General features: G+C 41.2%; 1 protein-coding gene across 4 annotated transcripts in view; it reads right to left on the reverse strand.

Moving 5' to 3' along the window:
• Positions 1-22,469, reverse strand: part of NALCN (sodium leak channel, non-selective) — a 342,791-nt gene that overhangs the window by 128,128 nt on the left and 192,194 nt on the right. For all 4 annotated transcript variants that reach the window (XM_084629335.1, XM_084629334.1, XM_084629337.1 and 1 more), the window contains 2 exons: positions 20,164-20,295; positions 5,481-5,648 (listed from right to left, as the gene is read on the reverse strand). In XM_084629335.1, the coding sequence (XP_084485461.1) occupies positions 5,481-5,648; positions 20,164-20,295 (300 nt within the window). The remainder of the gene's footprint in view (positions 1-5,480; positions 5,649-20,163; positions 20,296-22,469) is intronic.

Genomic DNA, 22,469 nt, shown 5'->3' on the forward strand with positions numbered 1-22,469 from the left:
AATCTGACCTGCATACACAGGCTAAAGAACCTCACCCAACAATTTCTGTATCAAGACCATAACTTCTGTTTGAGCCATAATATACCTTTTTAAAAGACAAGCAGTCTTGATTTAAAGATAAGAAGTGATCAAGAATCCACTACACCTCTAGTTAAATTGTTCCAATGGTTAATCTATGTGCCCTGTTAAAAATATATCTTATTCCTAGTCTGAAATTAATCTAGGATGATGCAGCATTTTTATTAAAGTTTCCTCCTACTGCTCAGAGCCATGCGTTTGATAAAAAAATTATATTCTTTTTAGCTCATTGCTTCCCTTGGTATTTTTCCCTTTCTATATTAATAGCCTTGATCCACAATCTTTTACAATTCCAGTGTATCAATAAAAAAAAAAACTATGTGGCTCTTAAGAGAATGTATTTGTAACACTGAACACTGGGCTATATATTCATGCAGAGAGCACGCACCTGTATCCCCACAGATAGTTTGCCCATACAATGACCTAAGAGGAAGTTAACCCTGAATCTCAATGCAAAGAGTTGCATGAGGTACTATAAAATATAAATCATTAAATGTTTCATTAGCTAACATGCATGATTGTTAATACTACATTCAGTGAGAGACCTTCCAGTGACATAGTTTCTCAACATGGGGAGAATATCACCAGTATGCTGGTGACACACAGCTGTCTCATTATTAATTATTATTATTATTGGTACCATACAGAATCCTAGTAATGGACCAGCACGCCATTGTGCTAGGTGCAATACAACACACAATAAAAAGAGAGTCCCTGCCCCAAACAGCTTGCGATCTAAACAAATACATGTCTCTCATGCCCCATGGACCCCATACATTCTGCACATCTCCGTCACGGAATGACACTACCAGCTGGATGTATCACAGCTGCCTTGTCCCCAGTATGGGGTAAATAGAAGTCTTGCGTCTGGACACAAGCTGATGTTATGAGGAAGTTCTCTCTTCCTTTAGTGAGGTAGGTTAAGAATCCTGGAGTGACTGTATCATTTCCATGGTAAACCATGTGTTGTTTGCATGAGGGTCTAATGTGTTTTTTCTGTTGTGTAATTTGCATAGGCTACTGCTACGCACTTATTTATTTTGTAACAGGAACACACGCTCCCATGACTGGTGTTTTATTACCGCTGCTTAGGAGGGCTTCTCTATAGCTTGCAACTTGTTCAGAATTCAGCACCACATTTGCTCACGGATTTAAGATGCTGTGATCATATTAAGCGCAACCTGTGTACTTTATATTGGCTACCCGGAAAGTGGTAGATTGAGTTTGGCCTGAAACCGTTGATTTTTTTAATATACAATTCTCCCTTGAAGTGTGGCTGAGTAAAAACGATACCTTTACTCAACAGAACTACTCCTGGGGTGAAATCCTAGCCCCACTGAAGTCAATGTGAATGTTGCTATTGACTTCAATGGGACTAGGATTGAACCACTGGTTTGTATTCTGAATCATGTTTTAGATTTAATTGTCTTACCTAGCTTTCTTTTTTCTCCGCCTAAAGAGCTCTAACTGACCTTTAAGTAGCACATTAATCTTTATTGGTGCTATTTTGCTATTTCATTTGTTTTCATTAGGAGACAAATTAAATCTAGCAAAGTTTTACTGTAATGACATTCTTGTTTTCCATGCTATAGGCTAATACATACAAATTTTCTTTTTTAAGATTTTTACATAGATGGTGTGTACTTTTGGGGGTAAAATATATAAAGATTTTGTACCGCAATTCAAAATGAAAATTAAAAAGGAACCCACAAGTTTTGTTACATAAAATTTCTAAGAATGCCTCTCTCAAGATGTAGTTATGTTTACCTCAGAAGGTTACTCTATAATATTTTTTCCCCAATAAAAAACACCACCTTCTGCCTTCAAAACACAATATATTCCACTCCATTCCATTCCAAAAAAACCCTTTATAAGACTGCTGTAATACATAAAACATGGAGTCTTTCCATTAACTATGAAGGCCTTTTGGATCAGGGTTGCAGAAAATTTGCTTTACTGCTAATTTTCTGTCACAGAACGGTTTGCATGTTGCTGTGAACAGGAATTAATACTGATGTGCACAGAGAGGTGGTTAAGAAGGTGAGTAATGCCTAGCGTGGTGAAGAGTAACTCATGTATTGACAAGAGGTTATCTGTGAAGGCAAATAAATAATGTAGACTATGATAGACATTAGGGAAGCCTAGGAAGGTGAAAAAAAGTTCTGTTTGATAAACTAGGGGGTATTCAACAAGGAACTCTTTTTAGCTACATTTTTTTGGTTGACTGGGAACACAGCAACCCTGTCACCATTAATATTAAAATACCTGAAGATCTGCCTAGCCTCCAGAAGTATCCCTGTGAACATTACTTTTTGACCTTAACTGAACTGGAGATACGTTACACAGCTTGCTAGAAATCTGCTTGTTTGGGAACATGGTGTATACATGCCTGCACACTGACAAAGGTATTTTCCAACCTCTGTGTCATTTGCCTACAAGGGGATTTGGATTGTGGAATGTGACCCAGATCTTTCAGTGTAGCAGGTGCTTCTGCTTATAAAACGTATGTCTTTTCAGATAGATAGTTCTATGAAAACTACATCTTAAAAAAAACTCTGTGATGAAACAGCAAGTGCCCTTTATTTCATAATGGGTCCAGAGGACAGGTTTGGGTTTTTTTGGAGAATGTAGGGAGGATCCCGCCCCAGTGAAGTTAATGAGAATTTTGCTATTGACTTTGACAGGGCCGGGAGTTCACCTGTAGTGTTTTAAGGTAACAACAAAAACAACAAAACACCCTCCCAACCAATTAACATTATTTTTAATAAATAAAAATATCCTTTTAAGTTTGGTTTCGACATTGTTTTAATCTCTGTAATTTAGGTGTCAGAAATTAGTATCAATATCTGAATATACTTTTAGTGCTGCTCACTTCTGTTTCACTAGAATTATGCTGATAGTTAGAGCTCTGTGAAATCTTTTTATAATTTTTCATTTTATTTCTCGGAATTTGTTGTTACTTCATTTTCTCAGGTCCTGCCCCCAGGGCAGTAAAAGACCCTGGGGGCTGAGGAGTGGTTGTAGAGTGAGCCTGCATTCACCATGCAGCAGGGGCTCCTGACCCAAAGGGCTCAGCCCACCTCCCAGCTCCAGGAATTGTGGCGTGGTGCATGGGGTTGCAATGCCATTCACTTTTGGCCCACCCACCCCACCAGTCATGCTGGCAGAGGAGTGGCCGGGACAGTCCTGAGTAATGTTGTGATCCAGTCTGGCAGGTTAAAATGCCTACACTGGGGAGTTTTTCATTTTATGTCATTTTAATCATTGTTTTTCATTTTATTTCATGTTATTTTGCATTTGCAGGAAATACGGGGCTGACTCACTCTAACTATGTGTCACCATGAACGATTTTCTTTTAAATGTAGAAGGCATGCAAATTACACATTTTAATCCTTTGTGAAAGATTGGTCACAAAGTCAAGGCGGGGGGAGATTTTTCAAAAACACTCAGCAACAACCCACCTCTGTTCTCATTGAAGTCTGTATTAAAACTCCCATATTGCAATGGGAATATAGTTAGGCCAACAGTGAGTGCTTTTAGATAATCCCACCCCAAACATATAAATATATGAAAAAAGATCTATCTAGACAGATATTATCAGAGCAAGAAAAAGACAGAAGGACCAGATTCAGGCAGTAATTTCCCCCTTCTATTCTACAGAGTTAGCGATGACCACAATTATTTTGTCCAATACGTAAAATTTATATTTTAATATTCAAACTTCCTGGAAAGAGACCACAAGCTGTAAGTGGGTTCTGATTAAAGAAATATTCCACCAGTGAGTTAATGTGTTTGCTGCTTGTAATATTTGAGAGTTCCAACTTACTGTTGTCTGATTGTTTATTTTACATTTGTGCAATAGAAGTACAATGGTTTAGTTTAAGGTATTCATTTTCATATGTTTGAGAGTTACATCATGCCCTTGAGTGGCATTGTGCTGAGTATTCTGATATCATGTAATCTCAGCAAGATCTAAAGTGCCACCATCTAAAAACATTCAATTCCTGTGGGGCTATGTGCCAGGGTCAGAGATCTTGTAGCTTTGCAGGTTTTCCTGACCAATTTTGTAGAATCATGTAAAGAGAATGTGAATAGGCTTTGTGCAGTTTTCCACAATCTATCAAAGTTCATCACTACATTTCAGCGGACCGTACTATGTGTCATCATAGTTTATAATGCTTTTCTGTAAGATTTATCTATGTCATTTATTATTTACCCTTTTAATTATTAATTACTAATCTCTTGCTTCAACTCGTTTCTAAATAATAGATGGATATGAATCTGTTCTAATTTTTTAAACTCATAAATGCAACATATATCACTGAAACTACCGTGAAGGTATTTTGGTCTCTCTAAGCAACACTGTTTTACTTGCTATTATCTGAACTACAATTCCCAGAATCCTCTTATAGCTAAAATGTCTGACCAGTCTAAAAAGCTGTGTCCTGTAGTTCTCATGTAAGGTTGTGATTTTCCAATGCCAAAATAATTGTTTTAGCCTTTTTAAAGAAAGGATTACTAGACTCAGTAACTGACACCTTACACTTGAGATTATACTACAATATAATGAACCTATGGGCCTTTTCCCACAACTAGATTGACCCTACAGGACATGTTCATCCAAGAAGGAGGGACAGGGAATAAGTTGGTATGGCGGCTAGGCTAACAAAGGACAAATGTGAGCTCACTTACAACCTGAAAATGGGTCAACCCCAAGGAATCTCTCTCTCTCTTTGTGTTCCACAAGGGACTTCCAGCAGGAATGGACAGGACAGCCCCCATAAATAGATTAGGAATAACCTGAAGATTGAAAAATGTCAGGATCCAGGGTGGAGCTGGGGAAATGGCTTTAGAAGATCCAGAAGGGACTGAGGCAGAGAATCTCCTAGTTAGGAAAGTAACATGGGAAGGTGACAGCTGGTAGAGCAGTGTCTATGGAATCAAAAGTAAGTTTATGGGGAACTGAGGGCCAATAACAAGCAAGCCACTTGTGGACATTAAGGGTCAGCGGGAGGACATGCAGTAAGAAGTGGTGTGTGTGCAAAGGTGAATGAAGAATTGTGGCCAAATTAGACCAAAGCCAGGATGAAGCAGTATAGCGGAAGTTGGAAATGAGAGCTGCAAAGAAGGAGGATAGGGGGCTGATCTGCTTACTCAGATAGAGGCCTACTCTTGTAAGGTCTCCGTAGATCCACAGATTTAAAAAGAGACATTTGTTTGAATTATTATTATTTTAAAGACTTATTCAAAGCATATTCAAAGCATTATTCATAGCAATATGAGAACACTGGAAGAAACAAAGGAAAGCGCAGATGGGAATATGTATTACTGTTCGTGGATAACATTTTTAGTGTGCCTGAACAAAGTATTTAAACAAAAATCTTAAAATTAGTTGACTGTACCTGAAAATATGTAAACTGGGAATGGTAGAGGTCTGGATAAATATGAAGAGTAGTTCCAATTACAAGCAGCAGTTCAAATTTGTGAAGAGATGAGCTGATGTATCCAGTAAAGCCCAAGCACCAGATCTTCAGAAGAGCTTCTAAGTCAAAGAGAACTGTAAAAGCAACCTAGGAGAATACACAAGAGGAAAAACAAGTATTTCAATTACTGATTCAAATCATGGCTTTCTATGTCAGAGTTCATACCTTGCCAAGATTTGAAATGATGTCTACTTGAGGATCTATAGAGCAAAGGAAATAGCTGGAATAACATTTAGCAAAAAATAATGGTATGTGCTGAATAGCCAAGCAAAGGGATAATGGTCTAGATTCATCAAAATGGATGACAGGCATTTCTCATTTTTCTAATTTTTATGAACAAATGGCACTTATCTGTAAATTCTCAAACTTTGACTATAAGCAGAGCATTCAAATGAAAATGACAGAATTCCTGTTTGTATAACATATAGCGTACTTTCACCGAGATGATAGAGCAAGTTGATATTTCTAAAGTGCTAATTGTCTACAAATAGAGATACTCACAAATTATCACTAAAACTATTTGTTACAATTTAAAAACGAGATTAATAATAAAAAAATACTCAAATTTGGAAAACCATACACATGCATTTCCTTTCATTAATTGGGCCTAATGTTCTCCCAAGGTTGGCAAATTCTCAGTTGGCCTGAGCTGGTTGCAACTGGATCCCACTTAGGTTAACTTGATGGTTCTAAACTATTTGAGATTCCAACTCTCTTTCCATAAAATAGATATGATTATATTTACCAACAGAGAGGGTTTTGTCAGCTAACTAAATAATGTTTGTAATGTGCAATATATTTTATGAACTGTAAAAATCACTGACAGAGGTGGAAATATAACACAAATGTTTGGGCTACCAGCCTTATGTTCAATCTTCTAGTCAACACATATGGCTTGTTGGTGAGCAGTACCACCAGCAATATCTGCAAGAGTTTTCCTAAAGTGTCTGAAATATTTATCAAACTTTCAAGTTCTCTGCATGATTAAATCAAACGAAGATGTCTCGCAGCACAACCTTTTGTTTAGGCTGAGCAATAAAACCCAACTGGAAACCCTACTGTGGGCACGCACACACACCTGCACACACCTCTCAGTCTTCATATCATCAAAGATAATGACCAATTTTCCCTGACTTGTTCCTTTGTAGATATCACTGAGATCTACAAAACAAGTCAAGTTTGAAAAAAAATGGTTTCAAAACCAGAATGAGCAAAAACTGTGTTTGAAACACACTGAGAAAGTATTTTAATCTGGTTTAAAGAAAAAAAGGCCTTGAGCAAAGAAGAGTCATACAAAATTTCATCTCCAAAGGATCTGTGTGCGCGTGTGCACTCCAGTTATGAAATGCAGAAAGGTATTGGAATTCAACCTTACAGCAGTGGAGAAGCAAGTCTAACATTCACACAATTCAGACTATAGAGGTGTTGCATTAGGGACAAGATTAGCCAATTTGATGTTAAATATATTTAAATTTATTCTATAAATGCATAGGCAGGATGATTTGCATTTTACATCCTTGTCAGAGGACCTCAAACCAGTAACACTTAAAAATGTATCTGATGGTTTGCATAGCATTTGGTTACATTTATACACCTGCCTTCCCACTGATAGAGCTGGGCATTTTTCCTTCATTGTAATTAATTATATGAGAAGAATCAGGAGTCAAATAGACAACATCTGACTTGAATTTTTTGTTAGGTATGCAATGCAATAACGTAGATTTGTATACAAATTTATGTTCATATCTACCCCTTTTGCTGCTGCAGAGAGGGGAAGAGGGTGAATCCACGGAAAAAGCCATGGGGTGCCATGCAGGGGCAGGCAACTGGTTACACAAGTTGCTACCATCTGCTGTGCTTGCACAATTCCTTCTGTCAAAATACCTATGCATCCTCATGAGCCATAAAAAAAAAAACATGTGAGGCTCAGTTAGGAAAGAAGCCAAAGAGGAGCCATATGAGTGGCATGCTTCCCAGTAGGTTGCAGGGTGCTAATGCTGCTTTACGCACAGGACAGCTAGGGCCAATACCCAACACTACCACCTAAGATGGTTCTGCTGTGCTGCCCTGGCTTGCTGAGGGGGGTGTAGAGCTACAGGTGAACTTAGAGGGGAGTCCTTCTGAGTTGGATCAATGAGGTTAGGATCCCAGATCTCTGGCCCTTCCCTCCCTTTTCAGGTTCCATATTCTGTTTAATTTTCACTTTGGCAAGAGGGACACAGACTTTCTCAGAACAGTATTGATACAAGGACATAGATTCATTGCAAAGGACACTGTCATGTGAGATGGTAGCAGAAGAAAACGGTTTAACTCTGTTCATGCCTCTAGCGTGTAGGCCACTGCTTTTCAGGATTCTTAATGATCTTCATTAAGACTTCAATCCTGCAACCTATCAAAATGGAGAAGGCTTCTTCATTTCTGTCTGTCTTGGGTTTTTCTACTGCATACCCTCCTACCGTCTAACCAATGAACATATATAATTAGATCTTTATGATGGTGTCCATCATGGAGTTGCTCTTCAACCTTCCCAGGTGCTAGGAAGCTATATTTGGTTGGGTTTTTTGTTTGTTTTTCTCTCTCACAAGATTGCTTTTGCTGATTCTATAAGGTCAATATATTCAAATTTAAATAACTTTCTGATTACCTCAATTTGACCATGAATTTTATTTATTTTGGTACAATGGGCTGATAAATAAATTTGTAATGTACCTTAAGCTTTGCAAATAGTGGGGTGTATTGAAATATGTAAATGTGGAATCTAGGTCTAGAATTTACATCCTCTCCCCACCCCGGACTACTGCTTTAACCCTTAAAACCTTCTCTCCTTCTAGAGCTGTCTGTCCTCTAGTTTCCATAAAGGAAGCAGGCTTCCTTCTTGTAGCTGAGCGTATGAAATACTCCAGGCTAGGCTTGTCTGCTGAATTTAAATGGCTAGATTATTCCTAAATTGAGACTATATTATTATTCTGAGACTATATTATTTTAGGGATTTTAATGAACGTGAAAGACTTTCCAATTATCTACAATTTCCTGGTACTATTGCTGGGCATTGATGAACCTGAAGTGCCAAGTGGACTTTGCCAAGTCCTGTCAAAACCTGTGAGAGCTGTGGCCTCGTCAGATACACAAAAAGAAAGAGAGAGCTAGAGGAGAAAGATGAAAAGGGCTTGACTGACAACTGGAGGTGCAGCTCATTTATCTTGTTTGCTTCTTCTGAGTTTTTTGGTTGTGTCTGGGTGATTACCTCATTGTTCCTGTGACGGGGTCTATAAGGTCTTGTCTGGCTGCTGCTGGAAACATTGCAGAAGAGGGCAGCGTATTGCTCTGGCCATTAGGCCACGCAGCCCTGCAAGGGAGGGCAGCCATATTGACTCTGGCCACAAGGCCATCATGCAGCCCTGCAAGGGAGGGCCACCTTATTGACTCCGGCCATTAGGCCACACTACCCTGAGGCTCAGTGTGGTCATTTGGACTCAGCTCCGGGGCTGTAGTACCCTTCCCCCATACCCTAAGTGTGATAGGTGTACCAACCCTGCAACAGATACCCACACCCCAGATTTCAAAGAGAACCTTTTTAGCACTGAATAATGAAAAAGTAAATATAACTTGCATACAGTGCCCTCCACAGAAATACACATGCAGTATGACAATAGAAGGCATTATTATTTGTATCACAGTAGTGCTTGAAGGACCTTACCAAGATCAGGGTACCACTCTGCTAGGCATTTTATTAAAAATTAGAGATAGTCCCTCCCCTCAGCAAAGCTTACAATCTGAGGCTCTGATCGTGTGTTAATTGCAGGATCAGGGCCTAAATAGACAAAGAAAGTATTATCCCCATTTACAGACCTATCAAGGTCACACGAAAATCTGTAGGAGAACTAGGAAGCAAACCTAAATCTCCTCAGTCCCAGGCCAGTGCCTTAACCACAAGACCATTCTCCCTCACATGCATATGCTTTTACATACAGAAAAAAATTTCATTACGAGGACAATCAACTAAACCTGCACCAACTCCAGTGCTGTACATTCTAGTAAAAATACAATTTTTATTCAAAAGCTTGTTTAAAATGCCTGAAGTGAAAGGACTTGACAGCTTCCTTTTAAGACCCTTGTTTAAAAATATGAAAATGTCAAGTCATATCAGTTATGTTATTGACTCTGACCTCTGGATTCTATTTATTGTGTGCTGAACCCCAGCACAGTCTTGAAACTTGCTGCAATTGGGATTTTTGGTACATTCCATATTTACCACTGATTTGTTTGGAATATATTGCTCTGCTATGGGAAGGGGATTCATTTAGGAAAAAAAATTGTATCAGCTATAATAATGATGGAAAACTAACATTATTCCACATTTCTTAAAACAATATTGTAAATATAAAACCTTTACAAATTCAAATTCCTCCCATCCCCCATTTTTAGTAGGTTTATTATGGAAATCATTGAAACCTTGTTAAATTAAATATCATCCTTACAATTTAAGCTTAACTGAATAGATAAACACACTTTGGCACAGAGACTTAGAGATCAGATCTTGCTGAGGAGTTAAATGTTAGGATTTCTTTGGGTCAATTTAATGGCATTTGTATGTGAAATATAGGGCCATATTGTAACTTCTCCAGTGGCTGTGGGCTCCAGACATAGGAAATATGGCCTCCAACATAGGGGAACTTAGGGTTGTCCAAGGAAAGGAACATCCAACTTGAGAGAGAGTCTGCCCTTCCATGATGGCTTTGGAACTGTGTCTCTCCCACTTGTTGATAGTTTGGCTCCCTATGGTGCTTTTTTGCCATTGGCCACAGTTGTCAACTTGAAGAGAGGGGACAGTGTGAGTTAATGTCTCTAGCTGTACTAACTTTTACTTGTGTGAGCAGTGGCTCCAATTCAGGAAAGCATCCCTAATCAGGAAAGGTGATTAGGTATACATTTAGTCACTTGGACTAAAGGACATATTTAAAGTTAAGCACTTGCCTTTATGCTTTCCTAAATAGGATGGATTTAAGTACAAAAGTGAGAAGTGCCAAAAGCCAAGCAGAACTGGACCTTGCAAAGGAAATTAAAACCAACAGAAAAAAGATATTTTATATAAATAAAAAGAAAAGAAGAAAAAGAGAAGTGGCGTACGGGGAGATCTTGGCAAACCCGCAAAGTGCCCAAACCATTACTGTTTATTGCTACAAGTAGCCAAGCTAGCAGGCCGTAAGTGGGTTTATGCAGCAACCTTAACATGACTGAGTCAGGAGGGGAGGGGTTTCGGGTGCCACAGAAAGGGCAGCTTGACCCCGCGTCCTTTCTGATGAGATCTCTGTTGAAATTGCTGTGTTATGCATTTTAGGAAAACAGGAAGCTTGTCTATATGTGCCCTCAGGGATGTGTCTGTCAGGGCCGCAAGGCATGCAAACTCTGAAAAAACACATCTGGCTAACTGATGATCAGAAGGAAACTTCTTGCTTAACCTTTGAAATTGCTTGCTTAACAAGTTTTCTTTGAGTGACGTGTTATTGTAATACTAATGAATAAATAAGGGAAGAAAGTTTTGGGTAGTTGGACTCTTCAGGGACTCTCCCTCTGGACACATCTTGTGGTCCCCACCAGCAGACAAAAGATTGGCATCGGAAGACTACCACTGTGCCACTCAAGAGCCACACCCAACTTAGGTAATTATTGAGGGCTGGGCGTTACTAACTTGTTGTGGACATGTGTAGGTGCTTGAGACTAAGTAAAGAATAGCTTTAAGTGAAAGCACTTTTGTGTTGTTCTGTTTGTGCCAGCCATCTATCGATTGGACGGCCGTGTCTCCCTTGATTTATATCCTGACACCACCTCTCACAGAGTAAAGTTACCAAGAGCTTTGGGTAGAAAGAACCCTGGATAACAGTAGAACCACTAAGCACTGAGGGTAGGGTGGAAATTAAAGATAAAGTAGGTATGGCCCAACACCTAAACAAATACTTTGCCTCAGATTTTAATAAGGGTAATGAGGAGCTTGGGTGCAGTAGCAGGGTGGCTAATGGGAACAAGGATATGGAGGTAGAAATAACCAATCTGCTTTCTGGGACCAATTTGGGGGCCTTGGATAATCTCCATATTAAATATTAAAGGGACTGGCACATGAAATTGCAAGCCCAATAGCAAGGCTTTTAATGAATCTATAAACTCAGGAGTTGTACCCTATGCCTGGAAAATTGAAAATATTGTACCTATATTTAAGAAAGGAAATAAAAAGTTTTTCTGGGAAACTACAGTTTAACCATTACTTTGACCTCAGTTGTATGCAAGGTCTTAGAACAAATTCTGAAAGAGAGAGTAATTAAGGACAGAAAGGTAAAGGATAGTTGGGATAACAATACAGCATGGTTTTACAAAAGGTAGATCATGCCAGACCAAGTTAATTTCTGTGAGAAGATAACTGATTTTCTAGACAAAGGAAATGCCGTAGTTCTAATCTACTTGGATTTCACTAAAGTATTTGATACAGTTCCACATGGGAAAATATTTAAATTGGAGAAGATGGGGATTAATATGAAAATCAGAAGGTGGGTAAGGAACTGGTTAAAGGAGAGACTACAATAGGTCATTCTGAAAGATGAATTGTTAGGCTGGTGGGAGGTTGCAAATGGAATTCCTCAAGGATTAGTCTTGGGGCTGATCTTATTTAACATATTCATTAATGATCTTTGCATAAAAAGTGGGAATGTATTAATAAAATCTGTGAATAACACAAAGTTGGAAGGTATTGTCAATATGGAGGAGGACTAGAATATTATACAAGAATATTTGGACAACCTGAAAAACTGGAGTAATGGATCTATTAATTTCATCCCATTCCTAAGTGTAAAGGTCATGCACTTAGGAATTAACAACAAGAAGTTTTGCTATAAGATGGGGATATATCAGTTAGAAATGACAAAGGAGGAGAAGGACCAGGGTGTATTGTTTGATTACAGGATGACTATGAGCTGCCAATGTGATACAATTGTGAAAAAGCTAATGCAATTCTCGGATGTAACACATGAGGTATTTCCTGTAGAGATAGGAAAGTATTATCATTATACAAGGCACTGGTGAGACCTCATCTGGAATACTGTGTGCAATTCTGGTCTCCCATGTTTAAGAAAGATGAATTAAAACTGAACAGGTGCAAAGAAGGGCTACTAGGATGAACTGAGGAATGGAGGACTGTGATGGGGTGGACTAGGTCCAGAGGCTCCTTGCTGGAGCCCTCAGTGTCCTGCCACACTTATCCCAGGAAAGGAGCAGTAGAGAAGTCCTCCAAGCAGTCTAGAGTGGCTACAGGGGAAGCAGCCAATCAGAGAGGCTGCAGGGAGCAGCCAATCAGGGCTCAGGAGGGCCATATAAAAGTAGCTGCGGGGCCAGAGATACTCAGTTCCTTGCTGGAGCCAGAGGTGTGTAGTGATGCTCCTGGCTGGCCAAAGGGAACTGCAGTACCCTGGACAGCTCAGTTGTAGCAGGGACCATAGAAGCGAGGAAGAGCACCTTGCTGGCTCCTGGGCCTGAACTTAGATGAGCTGAGGTAAGACTGAAGCTTTGGCGAAGGCTGGGGCTGTGGGGAAGTGGCCCAGGGAACTGAAAGCAGTGTAGTTAAAGGGACATGGTGGCACATGGCTGCTATTCTTAGGATCCCTGGGCTGGGACCTGAAGTAGTGGAGGGCCTGGATCCCCTCCATAGGCCACTGGGGAACTGGCCTACAATCAGACAGCGATAAACCCCGAGAAGGGGAACTGAACTACTTAATGGCCCAGCTGGAGAGCTGGGACCAGAATAGACCAAGAAGGAAAAACCATTGCCCCCAGGGAGGAAGCCCTGGGGGTATGGGCTGATACCAGGGCTGGGATTATTTAAAGACCACCGACACACTGACCAGATGTGGTGCTTGTGAGAGGTAGGTGCCATGCTCTTACGTTTAGTACAAGAAGTGGGATTCTTCAGACCAACCCCTATCTGCAAGGGGCACAACATGGAAGAGGCATTCCACCTGTTGGTGGCAGGCCAGCAGCATCAGGGGGGCAGCAGCAACAGAGGACCCAGGCCTTGCTGATGCAATTAATGGAGAACCTGCAGGGCAACAGAAGGCCCAGTTTGCAGTGCTGCAATGGTGACAGGAGATCCACTCCGATCAGCAGGAATGGATACAGAGGAGGTTGGGTCACACCACACATGAGAATCAGTTGGTGACTGAACTGGTGGTCCATTGGTTCTGATCCTGGCAAAGCTTGGACTGGAAGATGACCCCGAAGCCTTCCTCTGGACCTTTGAGCAGGCGGCAAAGGAAGCATACTGGAAAGAGTCGACTTGGGCAGCCCGCATAGCAGCATTCCTGATAGGTGAGGCACAGGTGGTTTACTGGGTAAGAGAAGAGCAGGCAAGTTCCTACCCTGTGGTGAAGGCAGCCATCTTGGATAATCTGGGACTGACTCTAAAGGTGTACATATACAAGTTCTGGAAGGAATCGTTCCCGCAAGGAGCATGAACATGTGTAGTGGTGCAGAAGCTACAGGACCTGGCGATGCACTAGCTTTGTCCAGAGACCAGCTTGGTGGGGAAGCTCCTGGATCAGGTGATCTTAGAGCAATTCCTGAAGGCCCAATTGGGAGGGGCACAGAGGTGCATAAGGCGTTTCCAACTCACCTCAGTGAGAGAAGCAGTCGAGTGAGCTGAGGTCTACTTTGAGGCCAAAGAAGAGGAATGCCCAAGCTGTATGGTAAACTGAAAGAGGTTCACTAAGGGGCAACCCAAGGAAGCTTGCAAGGGGAAAAGACCCTGAGAATTCTAGATTCTCTGGGGGTGCACTATGACAGCAAGAGGTCTGGGGAGCCCTGCAGCCTATGGGAAGCACTAGTGGGAAAGAGCTAGGAAACCTGGAAGTCTTCCACAGGTATGGCCAGCCCTAACATATTAAAAAGGAACTGCCCAGTAATGGAATATTATTACTTAAACTATTGTTACAGTGGGACCAATCAGTGCAGATCTACTCCAAAGATTGGGGTGGCCCCACTGTTGGTAGTGACAGTCAGGCTGGAAGGAACTGTAGTTAAGGATCTGGTAGACTTGGGGTTCAGGTACACCTTGGTTCAGGAAAACCAGATTAGGGCAACTAGCCTGAACTGACACCTCCCAGTACATATCTCTTATGTACATGGAGAGACCCGAGTCTACTCCACGGAAGACTTTGGGCTGGAGGTACAGGCGAGAGAGCTCAACTCTGGGTCAGCATGGTCAAGGACCTCCTGTGGCCTGTAATCTTGAAGACTCTGGGTGGGTTACTCTGCCCTCATGCAGGAAAGACCAGGACAGTGACCCAGGACTGAGAGGGTTCTAGCCTGGCTGGGAAGGAAAGCAGAGAGGCTGGGAGCCAGAGTAAGGAGACCCCAGAAAAGATCCCAGAGTTGAGACCAGAATGCCCAAGACATGAGGAATCCACTGAGAAAGTGCCAACAAGAGTCGGACCAGGCCAATGTCTCCTGAGGGAAAGTTATTAACCAGCTGGTCTGGGTAGAGCAGAAGTTGACCCGGGTACAGGTGGAAGCAAAGAGGCAGAGGGAACAATGCTTGGATTTGCAGGAAGCATTGACCCAGGCCCAGAGGGAGAAGGCTCAGAGGGCACATCAGGAATACCATATAGACCTGGGCCCAGCAGGGTTCTAAGGGAAGCAGCAGACTGTGGGAACTCAGTATTAAATACCCAGTGTGCTAAGAACAGAGGCCCAGACAGAATCAACCCAGCAGAGGGAGGTGAAAGAGAAGGGCTGGGGTAGAGAACAGGACCCTTGGCTAGGGAAGGAAGTCGTGCAGGCAGGCTTTTGTGAGCTCTTTCCTAAGAGAGGATGACCTAGCAAAATGACTGGAGGCATCAGAAAGATCTCAAGTTCAAGAATGAACAGCTGACTGAAGATCTCCAATTCACTGAGAATGAACAACAGCGCTTGCTCCATGTGGTATATGGTTCTGACTCTCAGTTAGATGCTGAGTGTCTAGAGACCCTGAAGTCCAGAAGATGAAAGTGAAGAAAGGGACTGTGGACACACTCTCCAGGTAAGAAAGACCTGGGAAAGTAGACCCTGAGAGGTCAGGGCAGAGACTGGCTAGAGGCTCTCTGGATAGAGGGAGAGTCCTGATTGAAAGGGGGAAAAAGACTAATACAAACTCTCTAGGAGAAGAGACTTGAGAGAGAAGGACCCTGGTAGATCAGGGCACAGAGACAATTACTAGTAGCTCTCGGACAGTGAGATTTGGGAGGGAGAAGACCCTGCTAGAGTGGGGCAAAATATGAGGTGGTAAGAATTATCCTGTATAGAGCTACCACCCCAATCCTGTTGGGGAGGAGAGGACTGTGACAGGGTAGACTAGGCTCAGAAGGCCCTTGCTGGAGGCCTAAGTGTCCTGCCACATTCATTCCATGAAAGGAGTACTAGAGGAGTCCTCCAAGCAACCAATCAGGGCCCCGGAGGCCATATAAAAGGCGCTTCAGAGATCGTCAGTTCTTTGTTGGAGCCAGAGGAGTACAGCTAGTGCTCCTGGCTGGCCAAAGGGAACAGCAGCACTACTGAGTGATGAAGAGCTCCTGGCTGGCCTGAACTTAGATGAGCCTTGAGGTAAGGATGAAGCTTTGGTGAAGGCTGGGGCTATGGGGGATTGGCCCAGGGAATTGAAAGCCGTGTAGTGAAAAGTTCTGAGGCTTGTGATGTGCAGAAAGTCAGACTAATTGATCATGATGGTCCCTTCTGGCCTTAAAGTCCGAGTCTACAATGTTAAGTGCCTTCCTAAACTGGGACCAATAATTGCAGACTGACTACTCTACAGCGCAAGCCCTACCTACACTGATACCGCTATTCCCAGAGCCCTGAAGCACTGGCTACACATTTGGCTCTGAGGTTGTGGGGTACCACATGCTCAGGGATGAGGGTGAACAATGCTGCCTTGGCTCCTCTCCACTGTCAACTCTTTCAGGACTTTGGTACCTCATTTTATTTTTCTTTGCTCCCATCTTTGTCTCACAACTGAGGGAAGCTTATAGCTCACAGAATTTAAAAATATCAGATATTAATTGTGGATCTAATATAGCAAGCATTGATAATGGAAACCAATTAATGAAATAAAGTTACCCATAAACTATTTAATTATGCACTCAAGTTTCAAATGTAGGTGTCTTATTTTAGGCACTTAGGGCTAGTGCCAAAAATGGACATGAACATCTAATTGTCACTTCAGGCACCTAAAGTGCGCATCACTGAGATCCTCAAAACCCTGCTGAGCTGCTGCCTAACCTTGGAGGTAACTAAAATGCCTAGGAGTCTGAGTTTCCACTGTTAAAAGCTCCCTAGCTGTGTATGTTTCTGCCAGTGAGCATGCACACAGCTGCCTCAGTCTAGGCACCTATTCAACCTAAGCCTCAGCAGGATCCTAAAACTGGGCATTCTCTGTGGATTCTAGTCTGGCTGGAGTTCTTAGAGAATACCTAAACCCATATCAGATGGCTGGAGGAGGTAGCTTCACTTATAACCTTTAGCACAGTGATTAGGATACTGACCCAGGATGTAAAAGACCTGGGTTCAGTTCCCTCCTTGGCCTGATGTAGAGCAGGGATTTGAACTTGGACCTCCCACCACTCAGCCATGCTCCCTAGGCTATGGTACAATCTGCTGTGCATGTGTCCTGTTGAAAATGGTCCAATGTGTATAAATAAAAAATTAATGCATTGGGCTAGAGTGAGAATGAATGACTAAATCTGGACCAATACATTATTCTATACCCAGTGGCTAGGGCACTCCACTAAGGGTTAGGAAACACAAGTTCAGATCTCTGCTCCACATGAAGCAGAGGAGGAAATTGAACCCAGTCTCCTACATCATGGGTTTACGCCACTCCCCTCTCCTCAGCATTTCCTATTGGCTAGCTTAGGTGCTGAGTGGCTCCCCACATAGCATGCTAGCTCTTTATGGATCCCATTCTTAGGAGTCTAACTCTCTACATAGACCCTAAGCAACTAACTCAGGGCTGTGGATTCCAATGAGTGACAAGGCACCTCAAAAGTAAGAGTTGGTAGGTAAGATCCCATGGGAAGCAAGTCTAAGGGGAAAACTATTTAAGAGTTGTTTCAGAGTAACAGCTGTGTTAGTCTGTATTCGCAAAAAGAAAAGGAGTACTTGTGGCACCTTACAGACTAACCAATTTATTTGAGCATAGGCTTTCGTGAGCTACAGCTCCATCGGGTGCATACTGTGGAAAATACAGAAGATGTTTTTATACACACAGACCATGAAAAAATGGGTGTTTATCACTACAAAAGGTTTTCTCTCCCCCCACCCCACTCTCCTGCTGGTAATAGCTTATCTAAAGTGATCACTCTCCTTACAATGTGTATGATAATTAAGGTAGGCCATTTCCAGCACAAATTCAGGGTTTAACAAGAACGTCTGAGGAACAGTGGGGGGGGGGGGAGGAATAAACAAGGGGAAATAGGTTACTTTTTATAATGAATCAACCATTCCCAGTCTCTATTCAAGCCTAAGTTAATTGTATCCAATTTGCAAATTAATTCCAATTCAGCAGTCTCTTGTTGGAGTCTGTTTTCGAAGTTGGTAGCTCTTCAAAGAGACAATAAGGGCACAAGAGCAAACTATCCCACCGTGTAGGAAAGATAGGAAGTATGGTAAGAGACCACCCTGGCTTAACTAGATGATCTTCAATGATCTGAAACTCAAAAAGAGTCCTACAGAAAGTGGAAACTAAGTCAAATTACAAAGGATGAATATAAGCAAATACGACAAGTACGTAGGGACAAAATTAGAAAGGCCAAGGCACAAAACAAGATTAAACTAGCTTGAGACATAAAGGGTAACAAGAAAACATTATACAAATACATTAGAAGCAAGAGAGACCAAGGACAGGGTAGGCCCATTACTCAATGAGGGAGGGGAAAAACAATAGCAGAAAATCTGGAAGTGGCAGAGGTGCTAAATGACCTTTTTTGTTTCAGGTTTTCACCAAAAAGGTTAGTAGCGATTGGACATCTAACATAGTGAATGCCAGTGAAAACGAGTTAGGATCAAAGGCTAAAATAGGGAAAGAACAAGTTAAAATTACTTGGACAAGTTAGATGTGTTCAAGTCACCAGGGTGAAATACATCTTAGCTCTTCAGTCAGCTCTTTGAGTATTCTATCTGAGTCATTAGTGATTATCTTTGAAAAGTCATGAAAGATCGGAGAGATTCCAGAGGACTGGAAAAGGGGAAAACATAATGCCCATTTATAAAAAGGGAAATAAGGACAAACCAGGGAATCACAGACCAGCTTAACTTCAGAACCTGGAAAGATAATAGAGCAAATCAAGCGATTTGAAAATACCTAGAAGATAATAAGGTGATAAGTAACAGTCAGCATGGATTTGTCAAGAACAAATCATATCAAATCAACTTCCTTTGCTTAGGTTTCTTTGACAAGCCCTCTGGATGGGGGGAAGTGGTAGATATTTTGACTTTAGTAAGGCGCCACATTTCAGGAAAGATGTGGAGAAACTGGAGAGAGCCTAGAGAAGAGCAACAAAAAATGATTAAAGATCTAGTAAACACTACCTATGAGGGAAGAATGAAAAAATGGGGTTTATTTAGTCTGGAGAGAAGACTGAGGGGGCATAACTGTTTTCAAGTACATAAAAGGTTGTTACAAGGAAGAGGGAGAGAAATTGTTGTTCTTAACATCTGAGGATAGGATGAGAAGCAATTGGCTTAAATTGCAGCAAGGATGGTTTAGGCTGGACATTGAGAAACTTCCTGTCAGGGTGGTTAAGCACTGGAATATATTGCCTAGGGAGGTTGAGGAATCTCCATCACTGGCAATTTTTAAGACCAGATTGGCCAAATGCCTGTCAGGGATGGTCTAGATAATACTTAGTCCTGCCATGAGTGCATGTGACTGGACTAGATGACTTCTCGAGGTCCCCTCCAGTCTTATGATTCTGCAACAGAATGCCAGCAGCATTAAAAGAATTATCCAGCCGCCTACAAAACAGCTCCTTTTCACCCTTTCATCATTCCAAAAGCACAGCCTCCACCTTCTCCAAAATTGCTATTGAATAATTTTTTCTGCATCATGCCCACAATGTCACCAAATTCAGGCTATTTTGAGTACTGTTCAGGCTATACTTAAGAACAAGATTACAGTTAATTATGTGCTTAAGAGCTTTCCTGAAGAGGGATGCTTTCCAGAATAAGGCCTGTATTTTACAAAGTATGTTTATTTGGTTTGAAATAAAAACAAGCTAAATTCTTCTGTCTGCACGCCTGTTGGTAAAAAAGCAACTTATCAGCCAGGCATTGCCTGAAGAGGTTGTACTCAAGTCTCAGTTCATTACCACTGACATTTTGTTTGAGGAAATTACCTTTCAGAAGGCTGTGTTTTTGTGTTTTTGTTTTTAAAAGGGCTGTCAGCCATTGTCAGATGGAGGAACTTGAACAATTTGCAAAAAAAATCTCAGAATGCTTAAGGGAATAAAGAAATGACAAGCTGCTTGACATTCACATAGTTTTCAAAATGAAAACAGTAGACAAACTATCTGGATAGCAAGCCCAGTAAACTCACCTCAGCTAGGTAAAATTCATCATGCTGTCTCTTGAAAGACTCTCCTTTGTAGTAATTACTAGCAGCGACAATGACATCCACTGCCACCATGCTCAGTATGAACATATGAAATATTGATGACCTCATCATTTTCTGTAGAGGGGGGGGAAACACAAACACACAAGCAGTATTTTCTATTAAAGAAGTAAAACTCTATAATTGAAATAATGTATACACAACAATTTATTATGTTTTTATAACTTGTACTCAATCACAATAGTATGTTGTGCAAAGCTTCATAAACTAATTGTAAATCACTGTTTATCTTATCAAATATATCATTTAACTTGAACTGGTTTATATGCAATGTCATTTTTTTTCAATTATTTCCTCATCAACTTTTATAAATTTCATTGTTTCCTATTTCCATTGTTTCTAATATGCTTTTAAAACACTTAGCTATATTTATTTCTAGCCATTTTTCCCTTTGTGAACATTCTTTATGATTTTAATATGGCTGTAACTGTTTCCTTGTTTAGGTGCCAGCATTATCAATATATGTCCACATAGCTCAAATGATACTAGTTACTACAACATGCCTAGCAGTGACAGAGCAGATATTCCATAGTTCTTTGGGGCTAGTTTGTAACCTTGCTCTCTTCCATGAGTAAGGGTGACGCATAGCTTATTCCCCTCTCTTCTTGGCCAGTTCCTTGCACTTCTCTCCACAACAGGAGCCACAAGCTGAATAAGGATTGTGACAGCCTAGGCCTTTGATTTCCAGAAGAATTAGACTGTTTTTATTCCTAGACACTTTCAGATTGATGAAGCAGTAGATTCTGAAGCTGGTTTTAGAATGCATAGGGCCTTTCCCCACAACTTTTACAATACTGAAGTTACAAATTGGACCCAAACTACTTCCCCTACAAGCTTCAACATGTTTGAGCGAAAGTTAAGAGAATAAAGACAAATGTACTTTAAAAGACCATGGTCCTGAATTCCTGTTTTCAGTGAGAGCTGAAGATGCTTAGTAGTTTCCATGATAAATTCCTTCAGTACCAAAAGATGGAATTGTGGCTGCAGTTTATCAATAAATGTATTGCTGCCAATAAAATTCAAATTAAATAGCCAAATATACTGATATATATATTAAATCACTCACAGACCATTCCTATATTAATTGTTCCAATAGAATCCAAGAGCCAAACTTTCACATATCCTTGCACGCACAATCACTTGAGCGTGCAGTTGTTACACTATCACTTTTTCCCCACACACTGTGGAATTTATGCTTGTAAACCTATTTTCACGAACTAACAACTCATCAGTTGCTGACATGTAAATGTTATTGCACATTGTGTTAACACAAACAGGTTGATTCAATTTGTCCCCAAATTTGTTTCTAAAAGTAGCTAGTACTGAATTTCAGGTAAAACCTCACTATGTATAACAAAGCCTGCTAGCCTTCCCTACCTTCTTTTAAAAACGTTGCGTGGCTGGATTTAACTTGCTTAAAAAACAGGTGCCCCAAAATCATTCTACATCTACACTTTTTACTAAAGCACTCCTGCCTCAGTTTCCCTCTACTTCAGCTCTGGGCCCCTTAAATCAAATCTCCACACCCCTCCTTGGGGATGGATTTATTAAAATAACAAAATCGATCTCAAAATCAAAATCTTCAGCACATCCAGCCAGTAAAGAGAGTCATTAAAAGAGCCAGAGGCTGCATGAAGGCAGGAGCAGTAGGCCTATGGGCACTAGAGCAGAAGCTGGCTGCAAAGGAAAGGCCAGGTAGCATCAGCCTGAGAGCTGGGACTGAGAGCTGGATGGGTATAGGGAAGCTGTAGCCATAGCAGGGGGATGGTGCACAGCACAATGCCCAGCAAGCAGGAGGTATGGGGTCAATTGCATGTGCACAGGAGCAAGATGGTGCCACGGAAATGGTATAGGCCTCTTGTTATTTTTACACCCCTGTTCTGGACTGCCATTTGGGGCTGGGTTGGGAACTGTTGGTTTGATCTTTTATTGTAGCAAACTTTTTGTGCCTAGATATTTGTGCATTTTTGTTTCTGGCTGTCCTACTAATACAAGTGACTACTTACTCAGAATCAGAGAGTGCTAATGGGACCATTAATGGACTATACCCCATAGAGTTTAGTGCCTGTGGTGCCCCTTTTCAACTAGATTGGCTTGTCAAAGTTTGGAATACTGGGGATGTTCAAGCTGGATGTAGAAATTCATGGGGTCTGGTATTTTATTTGTTGCAATCTTGTTTATTTACAAGGAATGTACAAAGTCCCCAGTCTCTGACCACAGAAGGAACCAAG

This window comes from Lepidochelys olivacea, assembly GCF_965140295.1.
Source record: "Lepidochelys olivacea isolate rLepOli2 genome assembly, chromosome: 1".
Lineage (NCBI taxonomy): Eukaryota > Metazoa > Chordata > Testudines > Cheloniidae > Lepidochelys > Lepidochelys olivacea.